The 13,900-nt window shown below is 42.7% G+C and overlaps 1 protein-coding gene across 1 annotated transcript in view; it reads right to left on the reverse strand.

The window, feature by feature from the left end:
• Nucleotides 1–7,379: 7,379 nt before the first annotated feature.
• adgrl1a (adhesion G protein-coupled receptor L1a) overlaps nucleotides 7,380–13,900 on the reverse strand; it is a 38,029-nt gene continuing 31,508 nt past the window's right edge. The window contains exons 22-26 of the mRNA XM_008291176.1: nucleotides 11,170–11,292; nucleotides 9,743–9,760; nucleotides 9,504–9,650; nucleotides 9,321–9,443; nucleotides 7,380–9,242 (exon numbers count right to left, since the gene is read on the reverse strand). Coding sequence (XP_008289398.1) covers nucleotides 8,701–9,242; nucleotides 9,321–9,443; nucleotides 9,504–9,650; nucleotides 9,743–9,760; nucleotides 11,170–11,292 — 953 coding nt within the window. The 3' untranslated portion in view covers nucleotides 7,380–8,700. The remainder of the gene's footprint in view (nucleotides 9,243–9,320; nucleotides 9,444–9,503; nucleotides 9,651–9,742; nucleotides 9,761–11,169; nucleotides 11,293–13,900) is intronic.

Consider the following 13,900-nt stretch of genomic DNA (forward strand, 5'->3'; position numbering starts at 1 on the left):
AATGATAGTCACAGTATGGAGTACATTTACTGGAATCTCCTTTGGTGTCAAGTCAAGCATTTTTGTGTAAAAGATTATTTTTAACCTGCAATTCTTTTCTCTCTTTACAAGTACAATCTTCCTATATATATATCTACAACAGGTCGAATAACATATTGATTTGGGTCATTACATTTAAATGCACACTAGTTATTACATTTCGCCAGATGATTATATCACCTGGCAGTAATCCCAGTGTAGCTTGATGGACGAAATGGAACACACTAGTCTCATTTAAAAATGCATAATGCATAATGGGAAGTTTGTTACAGATAATATTAAATGCTTGGCTTGACCGACGGATGGGTGGACTAAAAACATACCAGAAAAAGTACTTCCTATATAGCTGTGAGAAAACATAATGTTGACCTATCTGTGTAAGAGAGTCATATATAAGAGTCATATATAAGAGTTATAATATAAATACAGTATATATAAATGTCCCTAAACTAAAAAGATATTATATAAAATGTCTAGTTTTAAAGGGATTCTACATACAACTATGTGGTTTTGATTTATGCTTGAGTTTGTTGCACTTGATTTTCTTTTTCTTATTTTATAATTTCTGATCAATCACAAGTATACACAGCTTGCCTCCATAACCACTGCATGATATAGCAATGAAATGTTTGTAAATGTTTTGTTTTTCTTTTCTTTTTCTTTTACAATCAGCTGAATGACAGTTTCCTTGTTTTTTTTTTATTGATAACACGTTATTCTATATTAGTTAACCAGCTTGCATTTCACTCCACATTTGTGGATTCAAAAATGTTGCCGTTAGTACAGTTGCATATCTATATTTGATTGCTTATTTAATCAGTTGCATTGTATTTTAATTGATTATTTGAAATTGTTGTAAATGCTGAAGTAACTACAATAGATGTGTTAAAACAAAATCGCATTCTTGTCATCAAATTTGAAATAAATGGAATGCCCTCTGAATTTCACTGCCTGGATGTATCTTGGTTTCTTAGCTATTACATGCAAAGCAACACTTTTCAACTTGTAAACCACAAGGGGGCAGTAAATAATCATAAGTGCGACAACACAGAGGAAGGTGGCCAACATAATTACCTCTCGTTACTTTTGTTGAGTAATGTAAATGTAATTAATATGTATTTATTGCAATGGCTTCCTAGACCTATCTATATATAAACTTAACTATATAAAGGTATCTATCTATCTATCTATCTATCTATCTATCTATCTATCTATCTATCTATCTATCTATCTATCTATCTAAAATAAAAATGCTTTACTGTAAATAAATCAAGTCCATTGCAATCAGCGTTTGTGTTTGGTTTTATCACTGTATTTTATAGCATCCTGTCCTGGTTTATTAATCAACCAATAAAGGGGCATTAAGTACATAACACATCACTTGGTAATTTAGGTGTTATATACTGAATGTCATAGCACTGAAAAGATTGGTTGCCCCTGTGGCTTGATGTATGGTAGTAATTACAGCAACACACAAACACACAGTGATTGAGACTGAACTTAATACATCTCTTTTCTCTATCTCCCGGGATCTGCTGACAGTTGCTGTGAGTCTTGGTTTGTCAATGTCTGACTCTATTTTAAGCTTCCCTAAATGTGCAATGCCCTTTTTACCTCTCGAATGGACTGAGAGCCGGGAAGTGAGCGTGGCCGGGGTTAGAAGCTTTGTTGCTCATGTTTGATACACGTGTGAAAGTGTTACTGTAGTGCCGGTGAAAAAAGAGGGTGATTGAATGGTCAAGGCCTGAGAGCCTCCCCTCTCAGGGAGCTTCACTGAAAGGACATATGAGCAAGGCAGGCGCTAGACAGATGGGTGGATGGGTAGGGGGTAGGTCATCACACATCATCATACATGTACAGCATACATACAGTTTGTTGTGAAAAAACAGATCTATGGACCAGGTAAAGCTGAACGAAAGCTGTAATTATAGATGAACACTCTATGCCCTGATGCACATAATAATTGGACACTGGTTAATTAGTTACCTATCGCTCTTGACTGTAGTCATGAAACCAAACTCAGCAGGAGATAAACACTGAGCACACATCGGGGATAGGAGGGCTTAAGGAACGCTGCAGTAGATGGGCTGCAATAACCCGGACACTTACGTGTATCATCCTTAACTGATCTAGCTGATCACAATGTTTATGCTTACTCTGGAGTGTGCTAAAGGTCGCCTACTGTTGTGTGCTGCTGTGGCTTACTAGACAGCTGCAAGCAAACAGTGTTGCATTCATAAGTCAGTAATCTATACTCACACCGCAGTTATTAAAAGATTACATCAGGGATCACACCACACCGTATGATTAATTAACCTTGACTGATGCTTTGTAAAGCCAAATCCAGCACAGCAAGTATGCCCACCGGTCTGCATGTACGTACACACGCATATGAGATGGCTGAAAGCACCGCTGTAGCTCGTTTTGGTAATACTGACTCAGGGTTGCTGTAGTGAAACAAAGCCTCACTCTCTCCAGATTAGTATTGAAGCAGTCCCGTCCCCGTCCCCCCTCCCACCCCTCACTCTGAGTGCAGAAAGCTTTTATTAGTCCCTGCCCAAATATCAGCGGTCTGGGTTTTGTCTCTGAAACTGACAGCTTGCTTTTTTTTTTTTTCCCCTCCCTGCGCCTCTTTGATCACTTTGTGAAGTATGCTTTGGATACAGACCAGTGTTTGACAAAATCATCATCCCAACCACCAGGTCAAATCTGCATATGCATACTGTGTGGTTCAAAGGGGAGCTGACTCAGGAAGGGGCTGGGCTGCTTGACTTCAGTCCCCTGCTTCCTATGGTACTCAAATGAACAGCACAACGTTGTAGCGACCTGCAGGATAGTGCATGAATAAAACATAATCACTGTATTAGTGCTTAAAGACATCTTTTCATTTCCAGTCTGAATCGTGAGGAAGGCATATTGAAGTTTATATGCATATGGAATAGCAGAAGATTAATAATTTCTGTGTGCTGTTACCCTCTTATCACACTGCCACATACAAAAGTACTCAAGCAATTATGCCATACATCAGTTCGCGACCACACACACACACACACACACACACACACTACAGTTCAGCCCCTTGAATATGTTACCAGAGAAATCGGCAAGCATGAACAGTGTATGTTTTCAATAGTTTTTTATTAATATGTGCTGATACAAGGTCGGTCTGACCTGCAATGATGGAAACACTCACAGAAAATCATCCCCTTTGGCCCAGACAACTGTCAAAGCAATGACTGTGAGGGAAAAAAAAAAAATCAAATAAGAGAAATGAACATCATTCCTGAATGAAAACAGAAACAGAACCAAAGCATTATATTTACCTTAGTTTACAAATGTCTCAGTGGTACATGATAAATTATCCATTTCAAAGAAAAATCAAAGAAAGCTCTAGAAACGGTGCTATATGTGGAAACTCCACATGGCACAATGTCGGTTCCTTCTATCAAGGCATACAGCCTGCTGAGCAAAACCACTGGCACCCGGTCATTAATTTCCACAAGCTTAAGCATTTCAGGGATGTCTAATACTGACCAGATTCTACTGTACCGAGTCTATTTATACAGCCCTTAGCTGATACTCAGAATATCCCCTTCACATCACCTGTAGCCAGTTATTCTCCTTCTGATGACAGACTGAGTGGGGCTGCATTTCCTGGCCTGTCTCATGGACGATCAGGGATGAAGATCACGACAGCCAAGGATAGACACATGCAGGCACAGATCAACTCCTCCCCGCTCTCAGAAACAGTGCACCCAGTGGAGGAAAACCGAAAAAAAACATTACACCTATGAATTCTGCCTGCTAATGATGTATGTGAATGAACGTTTACCATCGTACCTTTCTCCACTTCACTGTATAAAATTGTTTAACCTGTTTGTATACATGTCAGTGAGATAAAAGATATGTTTGTTTTGGTTGTGGACATTGGGGTCTTATTGAATGAAAACAGGTCTCACCAGCTCAGCATAATACCCATAAGCCCCTGTGTTGATGGTTCCAACTGTGCACCAAAGATGGCCACGGTCCTGAAATGCTGACACAACTCCATTCAACACAAAAGACAAAGAGCAAAATCTTCATCGCTGTGTAAATGCAACTCCCCTACATAGTCTCAGCAACTACCTTCCAAGTACCATATAGAAGTCATGTGGCGATGTAAAAACAAATCAATAACAAAATAGCTTTACTTTATAATCATTTATTTTTTTCTTTCTAGAAATCTCTTTAGGAAAATCCTGTCACATTTGCAGGCACTCGAATAGTCGTGCAATAATTGGCTGATGCAGTGGATTCATTTTCACATTTCAAGAAGCATCCATCAGACCAAACAGCAGTCACGTCATTGCCCTTCCTCTACTAGCAGATCTGCTTCATGAATGAACTTGAGATCTGACATGCCAGCTTGATCAGCTTAAACCATAAAGTGATAACCTCTGGTCCGCAAAGCACTAGCCATAGAAAGCCATATGAAACAAAGCAGCACATCCATTTCCTTATCTCCAGATACAATCCTGCACAGCCTCGCTGCAAACCACCAGCCATGCTCCCTCTCTTGCTGCCTGTGGCCATGTATTTGTGACATCTGTGACATCTCTGCTGATGTTGTCCCCGCTCTGACTCCTCTCAGGCCAGTCTTTGCAGACATAATGACCTTCTGCTCCTCTGCTGCTGTTGAACTCACACACCAGTATCCTGCCCCCTTCGAACCACCCTCCTGGCGTTATATGGACCACACAAAAATGTCTGAGTGTGAAAGGTTTAACTGCGAGTGAACAGACCGTTGGCCTGCTGGGACCACTGTCTAATGATAGACTGAACAATGCCACAGCTCACTCTCCACTGACACTAAGCTGCAGGAGTGAAACGGCACTGTGTCAAAGGTTGGGCATCCTACCTTTTAAACAACTTCCCACACAACCACTGAAGTACACACATGTCAGGCTTTCCACTGGCATGGAAAGGGAGTTGTGTAAAACATTTGCAAACAGAGACAGAAAACAAGAGAGAGAGAGAGAGAGAGAGAGAGAGAGAGAGAGAAAGAGGGTGAGCTCACCAGTAAATTAGTACCCACGGTGTTATTATTGTAATCAGAGGTTTGGAGGGCTTTGAATGGTGGAGAAACTCCCATTGTGCGAGCCTCCGTCCGACAGCGTGGGCCGCGGACTTTCTACTGTATAATCGCTATCATTTACCACAGTACAGCCCTCCTCTGTTTATTGAGATATTAATCTGGGATAAACAAAGCTTTTGACAAAACAAATTAACACTCTCAAAGAAGTACCGCACTAATGGAGTCCATTGAGATTGATATTAAAATGTGGATGAGCTGGAAGTGGGAGAGGGGAGGGGGGAAGGAGCTTAGAGGTGCTGGAAAGAGAAGAAAAAAAAAAGAGAAGCGGGCCCAAGGTGACGCACATTCCTCCTCTCATGGGGAGTGTCTGTCTAAACAGTGCTTCTCCCCCTTGGGTGAGACCCAGCTGAGCAGTATAGAGATCAGGATCAGCAAGTTATGTCAAATACAATGAGGGAAGGATGGCGTTAATGATGATGGTGATGAGAACAGTGAGGATAAAGATAATGATGGCCATCTTGTGTTTCCCATTAACACTTACACCCTGGAGTGAATTGTTTTATCTTCAGTCCTGCTTGTTAAAATACATTCAGTTGTCCTCGGTTGACCAGCGAGCGCTGTCTCGGTACGGTGCCCCACCACTGAGCCATAAGATCTGCACTTCACCTGTCTGGCACTGCAGCAGAACAGAATACATGTGCATATTGTCTTTTCATTTGTAAACACAGACAGTTCTCTTGGTTCAGCTGCAAATCCAAGTCGTGTACCATCAGAGCAGTATTGTACGTTTTCCCTATGGCTCAAGTGATGATACCGGGGCCTTCTTTTTGAGCCTCATCGTGCTTCGCAGCCCATACAATGTTACTTACACAAGTGATTACAATAACAAGAAGAAATGGTGGCAAATCCTTGTAATCCCTCTCCCTTATCTGTCTTTAACCCTCTCTCTCTCTTACAGCCCCAGGAGCCACAGCTAAAAGCTGTCCTTTGGGTTCTCTTAGAAGTGGGACACTCAGGCCCTCGCCAAATGTCACACTGCAGTAGATGCATCTATTTTCTGCTCACGTCGTGTCCACATATCACACTCTTTGCTTGCTGCAGGTTTAGGAGATAGTAAAAAAAAAAAAAGAATAAAAATAACAATGCCATGAATAAATCAATGTGAATAAATATTCCAAACACATTCATAAAAAGCGATAAATAAACCATAACAAATACCTATAAATAAAACGTAAAAGAAGGCCAACTCTTTTTTTTTTTTTTTAAAGGTCAAATAGATTTTAGCAGGATGAAGGCAGTCTCATGAGCGACTCTCTCTTGACAGCTAATTTTGCTTGCATAAGGTGGCATATTGGAAACATGTTCCTCCCGATCGGTCAAACCCTGCTTGTCATTTTCATGGTAAAGTGTTACCTCATGTCTCTGGAGGCAGCCTGATTTCTCCTGCCCTTCTTGTACCTGAACACCACAGCAAGAGCAACTTCCATTTGAGGCGGAAAAAGTAATGGCAGCTCTCTGAGATGAGTATCCCTCCCTCCCCATCTGATGTGCATTCAAGTCATGTCACAAAAATAGCCTGTGCACACACAAAAGTCTGGTGCACGACACCCACTCGCTCACAAACCAGACACACTGCACACATAGCCAGCCACTCAGATATGCTCGTACTTACACACACATGCACACAAACACATGCACACAGGAAAAATAATGAATTGTCACATTAGGCTCTGGGGTAATGCTGAAACTATCTTTAAGAAACAGCAAAATGCAATATTCTCTGATAGCAAAACAAATGTCATTATCATACATGCTAAAACCCATGTTGTTAAAAGTATGTAATCTGGTTATATCTTCCAAATAATACAAGAACAAACCAAATCACTTCGTGGTTGCTGTCGTTCACCCACAATGCTTTACCGTGCTTGTGATGCACAGATTGACATTTGACAACATCTATCTCGCTTACCCCGCACCTCCCACTGCCTTTGGTAATTCCACCCTGGGAATGTCAAAGGTCAAACATTAACAACATGTAATGGATTATATCACATAAAAATTGTGCCAGGATTCTTTTTTTTTGTTCCATTTTTCATTTGTATAAATAAAACCTACCACACATCTTAATCTCTCTCTATCTCTGCCTTCCTCTTTGCCGTCGGACAAACTAAGGAATTTCACCGAATGACACGCTGCTGGGGCACAGAAGAGCGAGAGAGTGAGAGATCAAGCAAATGGGGGAGAGAGATAGAGTGTATCATTCAGGTCACAAACTCCAAAACATTTTATTTTTTTCTTTCATAAGTCTGTTGCAGTACAAGAAGTCATTTTCATAGTATTTATTACTTTTTGTTGCTTTTGATCATCTGGTGTCTCTATTTACATAGTAGGAATAAAGTAGATTCACGTGTGGTTCCTATGTACACGGTTACACCAATTGGTCGGCCAGTGCGTTTGTGACGTTTACAGTCTTTCTCGTCACAAAAACACGCGGTACTCAAGTCCACTTCAACTGGCTAGGCTCTAACAGCAAAGTACAAGGGGAGGGGGCAACACCAATCCACACTTGCAGCCCCTAGAGGATGTAGACCCAATCAACAAATTGAATACTCTCTTCAAAACAATAGCAAGGCAGTCATTTAACTTTTCAAATGCCTAAAGCAAACAACCAGAGAGAACAGTGGAGAGGATCGGCCAGTCTTATGGGTGCAGGCTCTCCATCTCTGGAGGGGTGGTGCAGCGCCTCCTCAGTCTCTGTCTCCATCTCTACTCCACTTCTGTACAGAGTCGTCAATTCACAGCAAGAGAAAATGAAGGCAACTACACTGAATCAGCTCCCACTGCCTGCTTGGAACAAAAGCTCGTGCTCCCTTTTACTTAGGTGGAGTACTGTTTTCACTTTTGATGTTCAGTAATGAGCACTTCTAGATGAGTGAGTGTATATGTGTGTGTGTCTGTTTGCCTTGTGAATGTTCTAGTTTCTGTTCTGGCTCAATAAAAGATATTTTTGGCAACAATGAAGAGCTTTCTGTGAGACATTTTTTAGGTTATAATAGTCTACTATATTCCCTGTCTCCACAGCTAACTACTCCTATCAAATGATGACTCGAAAAAGACCTATGGATGGTAAGAAAGGGAAATGAGATAAAATATAAAATGATATTCCCATCTCCCGAGGCAGGTCTGAAGAGAAATTACATAAAAAAAACTTTAACAAAGTTTTAAAGTTTTGAAATATCCAAAGGTAAAGGGGGTGGATTGGTACATTCAGAGTGCTGGACTTGGCCTTAGGGTACCAAAAGAACTGGGGACGACTGGGGTTAGACAGAGCCGTTGAACACTCTGTGGAAAAACACCCATCACTCATCTCCATAAACGGGGAGGGGGTTGAAGATAAAGGCTGCTTCTGCAGAGTCAGCCACGACTCCCCCAGAAGGTCATTCTGTTTACTCATATGTTATTTAATAAACGTCAAGAGAAAGAAAGGCAACCAAACAAGCAGAAAGTGGAGAGACGCGAGAACGAGACGGGCTAGGAGGAGGCTCTGGCCATCACATTAGTCCCCAACTTCCTCCTAAAGGCTCCAGTCACAGGCTGGTGACGAGCTGCATCTGTCCATCTCCCTCATTGTGGACAGGCTCCTGAACCTGGTGTCCCTCCCCACTCGGTCTCCGAGGTGGAGCCTGGTGGAAGGTCTGCATGGGGGCCCCACGAGAGCCCAAGGCGGGCCTCCCAGAGCTGTAGTACAGCTCCTCAGGGGGCTGAGCTGAACGAGGCACCACCTCCAGGGGCTCAGGACTGCTGTCAGGGTAGGGTGAGTCTCGCAGGTTGGTGATGCTGGTGTACAGGGAGTCACGAGCAGGGGAGTCTGGCACTCTGCTGCCTCCCTGCCCGCCAGCACTCTGGCCACTGTGGCCGCTGTGGCCCAGGCTCTCTGTGAGGTCGGCCGTGTAGCTCTCCGACTCCTCTGGATCGCTCTGGTAGAGGACTGATTGGGCACGCTGCAACAGCAGGGGCTCCTCCAGAGCTTTATAAAGCAGCTCTACATCCTGCGGTGTACGCTGCCGTCCCTCTCTCAGAAAGTCCTCGTCTTCATCCATGTTCACAGACAGCTCGGGCCCAGCCACAGCTGACCCCCGACCAACCCCGCCGTGAGGACGTCCCCTGGCCAGGCTCCCATACACTCTGTCCCCTACATCACCTCCACCTCCTCCGCTTCCTCCTCCAACACCACCTCTCAGGTTGTTGTGCACAAGCTCAGAGATGATCATTTTCTCAAACGCTGCAGCATCGGAGAGGTTTCGTCGGATGCCTCCCCCTCCCAGGGTCTCTGAGCTACGAGGATTGAACATCGGCGGGGGACTCTCTCCGCCGCCGCTGCCGCCACCACCACCACCACCGCCACCACCAAGGAAATCACAGCTGCCCCCGCCTCCACTCGCTGGGCCGCTGCGCAGGGAGTAGCTGTTGTTGAAGTTACCATTCAAGGGCAGGGTTTCCATTCCACAGGGGTCACGGGCTTTAGATAATGTACTCTCTGGACCCAAACACAGACAGAGGGTTTGGGTATTATTATCATACAGTGAGATTCAAATGTCAGTAAGAGAAGAAAATGTTAATTACACCTACTTGGGTCACGGAAGGTTCCTGTGCATCCCAGAGAAAGTCATGTGGAGTGAATAAATAGAAAGACAACAGCAAGTAAGTGTTCTTTACTGATGCAGCTATAACTGGATGCATTTGTTTTCAAGACATTTCAAAAGGAATGGTGTAAAAGATATTCCTGTCTTCCCCTTTTCCCCTCTCTCTCTTCTTGTCACATCAAACCAACTCCTACCACACGCCCAAACACATGCACAGTCACATTGACTCTGATTTATGCAACTAGGTCCAGTTTGTTTGACACCATATTCCTCCAACATTTACAGTAGATCTAAGTTTCAGAAAAATACTCTGGATATTTATTTACTACTGTCAGCGATACCTGGATACATACATAATTCATACAGAACCTTGTAGAGTAGCAGTAATGTTTATTTTATGAATTCTCTTCCACACACCCAAGATGCTGTGCTTTTTCTCCCAAATTACCATCACAGCAAAGCAAAAGCCACAGCCTCCTAAAAAGTGAGAAACGTGTTCATTTTAAAAATTTAATGTGTAGTATGACTTTAATCAACGTTCTTCTACAGTGGTGGTATGGGTAATTAGACATTCTAATGAAGTGCTCTCCCTATCCCCTACCACTCTCTTCTAAAAATGACTTGGCTGCCAGGCCCGTGGCCATCAGGCTTGACGTATTGTGCAGAGAGGCTTTAAAATATTTAACAGAAACGCTGCCTTAAAGTTCGGTCCTCAGACACTCAGCCTGATACTCCGTGGGTGCACACTCAGCCAAAAACCGGCCACACACAGTGACTATTGGTACTATAATGGAGCAATTAACAAAACATGTCTAATTCTGCAGTAACGGCCATCCAAAGAGTGGAGTGGGAACACAGATATGCGATAAAACAGCTATCAGGCTGTTGAGTCTCAGTTAGCAACAGAAGCAAGGCCATACACACAGAAACACTTAGAGCGAGTGCTCACACCTGACCGACCTACATCCAGATGGACTGTCCCTACCCACGGAGCTGTCTGAGCCCTTTCTATGGCCATCAGGAGGTAAGCTGACTACTTTTTTTCTGCCTGGGAACACAAAAACCATCCTAAAGATTTCTGGCAGCCACAGCTGTAGCTAAACTCCTAATCAATTTGTGGCTGTTCTCATGAAGATTCAAGATCTGACCAGATGGCTGGTTAGGCTGTAGGCACTGCTTGGCTCTGTTCTGCTCAGCCTAGTGAATCCGTCTGACAGCTACATAGTCTGGAAAAAAAAAAAAAACCCACACACACACGCGCGCACGTACTCAACAGCAGCGAGTGTGCATATACCATGTCCAACTACTGACAGAGTAACAGACAGAAGGACAGCAAGCTGAGTGCGTGTTGTATATACACACACGTGCTGACACGTCTGCACACACAGACTGAAGTGTTTATGAGGAGCTAACCGGTCGAGTTGAAAACACCAGGTGAGGGCGGGGTGAAGCTCTCAGCCAGCAGAGTGTTGTAAGGAGAGGTACCAGTGCGAGTCTGCAGCACCGGGTTCGTCAGAAGGTGGTTTCCCATGGTCGCTGCAAGACACAAACATTCAAGAAATGAACATAATCATAAACATAATCGTAAATTTCCTTTAAATGTATGCAATAGGGAGCATAGAAACATGGCGCACAATAGGTGTAACGTTGTGAAATTCACATTTCCAGACTCTAATAACATCTGGAATCATAAAAATATTCACTGTTTATTCAGATGGGGTTATTTTTGTTATGCCAGTGCTTTATGGAGTAATGCATTTCACAGTGCTGTCCTCAGTGTTTATGCCTGCAGATTGTAACCTTTGAGTAAAAATACAATTGCAGGGGAAAGGTACTGTTTGGAGCATTGCCATTCTTTTTTTTTTTTTTTCCTTTGGCTCCTGACAATGTAGTCAGATGGGGGAGAACAGTAATGCATGCCATTATGTAGTCTAAGGGTGCAGCCATTGAAACACAGTTAATTTCACAGTGAAATGTGAATGCCACTACAAGACAAATATAATTCAAAGAAATGGCACACTGAGAATGTTGTATAATGCCCATGTATGGCTCCAGCCTGAGGCAACTCGAACAGAAATGCCATGAAATTAAAAATAGGACAGCATGACAGAGAGTCGTCCGAGGCAAAGTGCAACCTTCAGGTCTCCAGCCTACCGTTCATCACACAGCAAGGGAGCTGGGAATTCTAAAAAAGTAAAATACGCACTCACAGACAGCTATTTATTTGTCATTTTCCCTCCTCACTACACTTCCTCTGTCCATCTTTCTGGCATGCCACACAAAAACCCTCTCCCTTCATTCTCTGGCTTGCTTCGCTGTGTTGACTCAACCACATTTTCTCAGTTCCTCATGCCAGAATTTTTTCAAACACCACCAAATTAGTTGGGATTAGCTGTCTGTGTGTACCTCCTAGGAATATCCTGTAGAAAATTAAAGGAACTAGCTTTAAGTGTGGAGGAAAAGTAGGGCAAGGGGAAACATGGGAGGCAATGTGTGTGTGTGTGTGTGTTAGCGCTGCATGGCTTTTCTTCTGGACAGATTACTATTGTCAGGAAGAGATTGTGGTTCATACAGAAGTGAAGTGGGGAAATCAAAGAGATCTGAGATACCAGTGATAACGATGCAGCATCTCTCCTCCAGATTTTGCCTTTTTAATTACTGCTCCATGATAGCGACTTACTCTCTGTCTCCCTTTTCCCCTCCCTCCCCGCCGCGCTCCCTTTCGTCTTTCACTTTCTGCCAAACTTTTCTCAGAAGCACAGAAAATAAAGGCTTCACAGCACAGTTGTTTGTGTTTGACAGTGCACCATGGAATGATCCACATAGTGTGTCTCCTCCAGGCCTGGTGATTGCTCTATCGTGACGAAAAGCCCCGGAAACCGACCCACCCGGCCACACACACACACACACACACACAAACACACACACAGAGACATAATATACACACACCTCTCATCCATCCAGCTCACTCAGAGCACACCTCTTCCTCACCCCCTGCCTTGCTCCTGTCACTCTCCTCAATTAGAATAATTACCCCCTGTTCGCTCACACGCTAATCAGTTCATTAAAAACAAAATGGATGAAATTAGCATAGAGAGTGACGGCTGATTTAGCAACTGCCTCTGTGTCATGATCAACACCCCCCCAGCCCAATCTGGAACCTGAGCCAACCTTGATCGTCTCAGTGTCACTGATTGCTGCAGCGATGACGCCATCAGTTGCTGAGGCTGGGACACATATTTTTCACGTCTTCGGATCTTAAATAATTGCTGGAGTATTATTCATGTGCGGTGTGACATTCAGAGGGGACTACATGAGTTACAGGCAAAGAGGGCATGGTGTGTATATACAGTATAGTGTATTTGGAAGTGATCAATCTCGTGGAACTATAAAATGCTGGGAGGACAGAGTTGAAAACTGGGGCTGGCAATTTTTGCTAAAGTCATAGTACACTGCTACTGCATCCTCTCTCTCTGCCCCCATTTTTTTTGTTTGTTTTTAAACTTAAGATGTGTTAAAAGCCTTAAAATAAATTCAATTTTTATTGCAGAAACATACTCTCACACGGAAAATTGTAGAAAAATGTAACCTTCAACTCAACTCAGATGAATTGTTGGCAAAAGGTGGTTGTACAAAGTCTTAACATCAAGGGTGCTAATAATTGTGGCACACATGATTTGATGTAAAAGAGTTATTTTTTAATGTGGGATTGTGAGGATGTGAATAAATGCACTTAAATTAAAGGTTGAATTTTCCTCTTTTTTTTCATTGTGGTCATATATTATTTAGAAAAAAACTGAATTTACTAGAAGCTAAAGAACATCAGGATCTTAACCAGTAATAAAACCAATATATCAATAATTATGGAGGGTATATATATATATATATACACATATATGGGGAGAGAGGCACAGATGCATACAGATATTCTTTTTTTATAATAATGTCAGAAAACATACAATTCTCCACGTAAGACACTGTGACAAAATATTCTGCAATACTGTTTAACTGAAAAATTGAAAAGCACAAAGGAAATTGACAAATACAGCAGAAGACAAATGGTTCTTCTTCAATGTCAAAACATTCCCTGGACATGGCCGCATAACCGTTTCTGAAGGTAATGGAAAGTTAAAAAATAATTTGT

Source organism: Stegastes partitus, unplaced genomic scaffold (genome assembly GCF_000690725.1).
Source record: "Stegastes partitus isolate 25-593 unplaced genomic scaffold, Stegastes_partitus-1.0.2 Scaffold721, whole genome shotgun sequence".
Taxonomy (NCBI): domain Eukaryota; kingdom Metazoa; phylum Chordata; class Actinopteri; family Pomacentridae; genus Stegastes; species Stegastes partitus.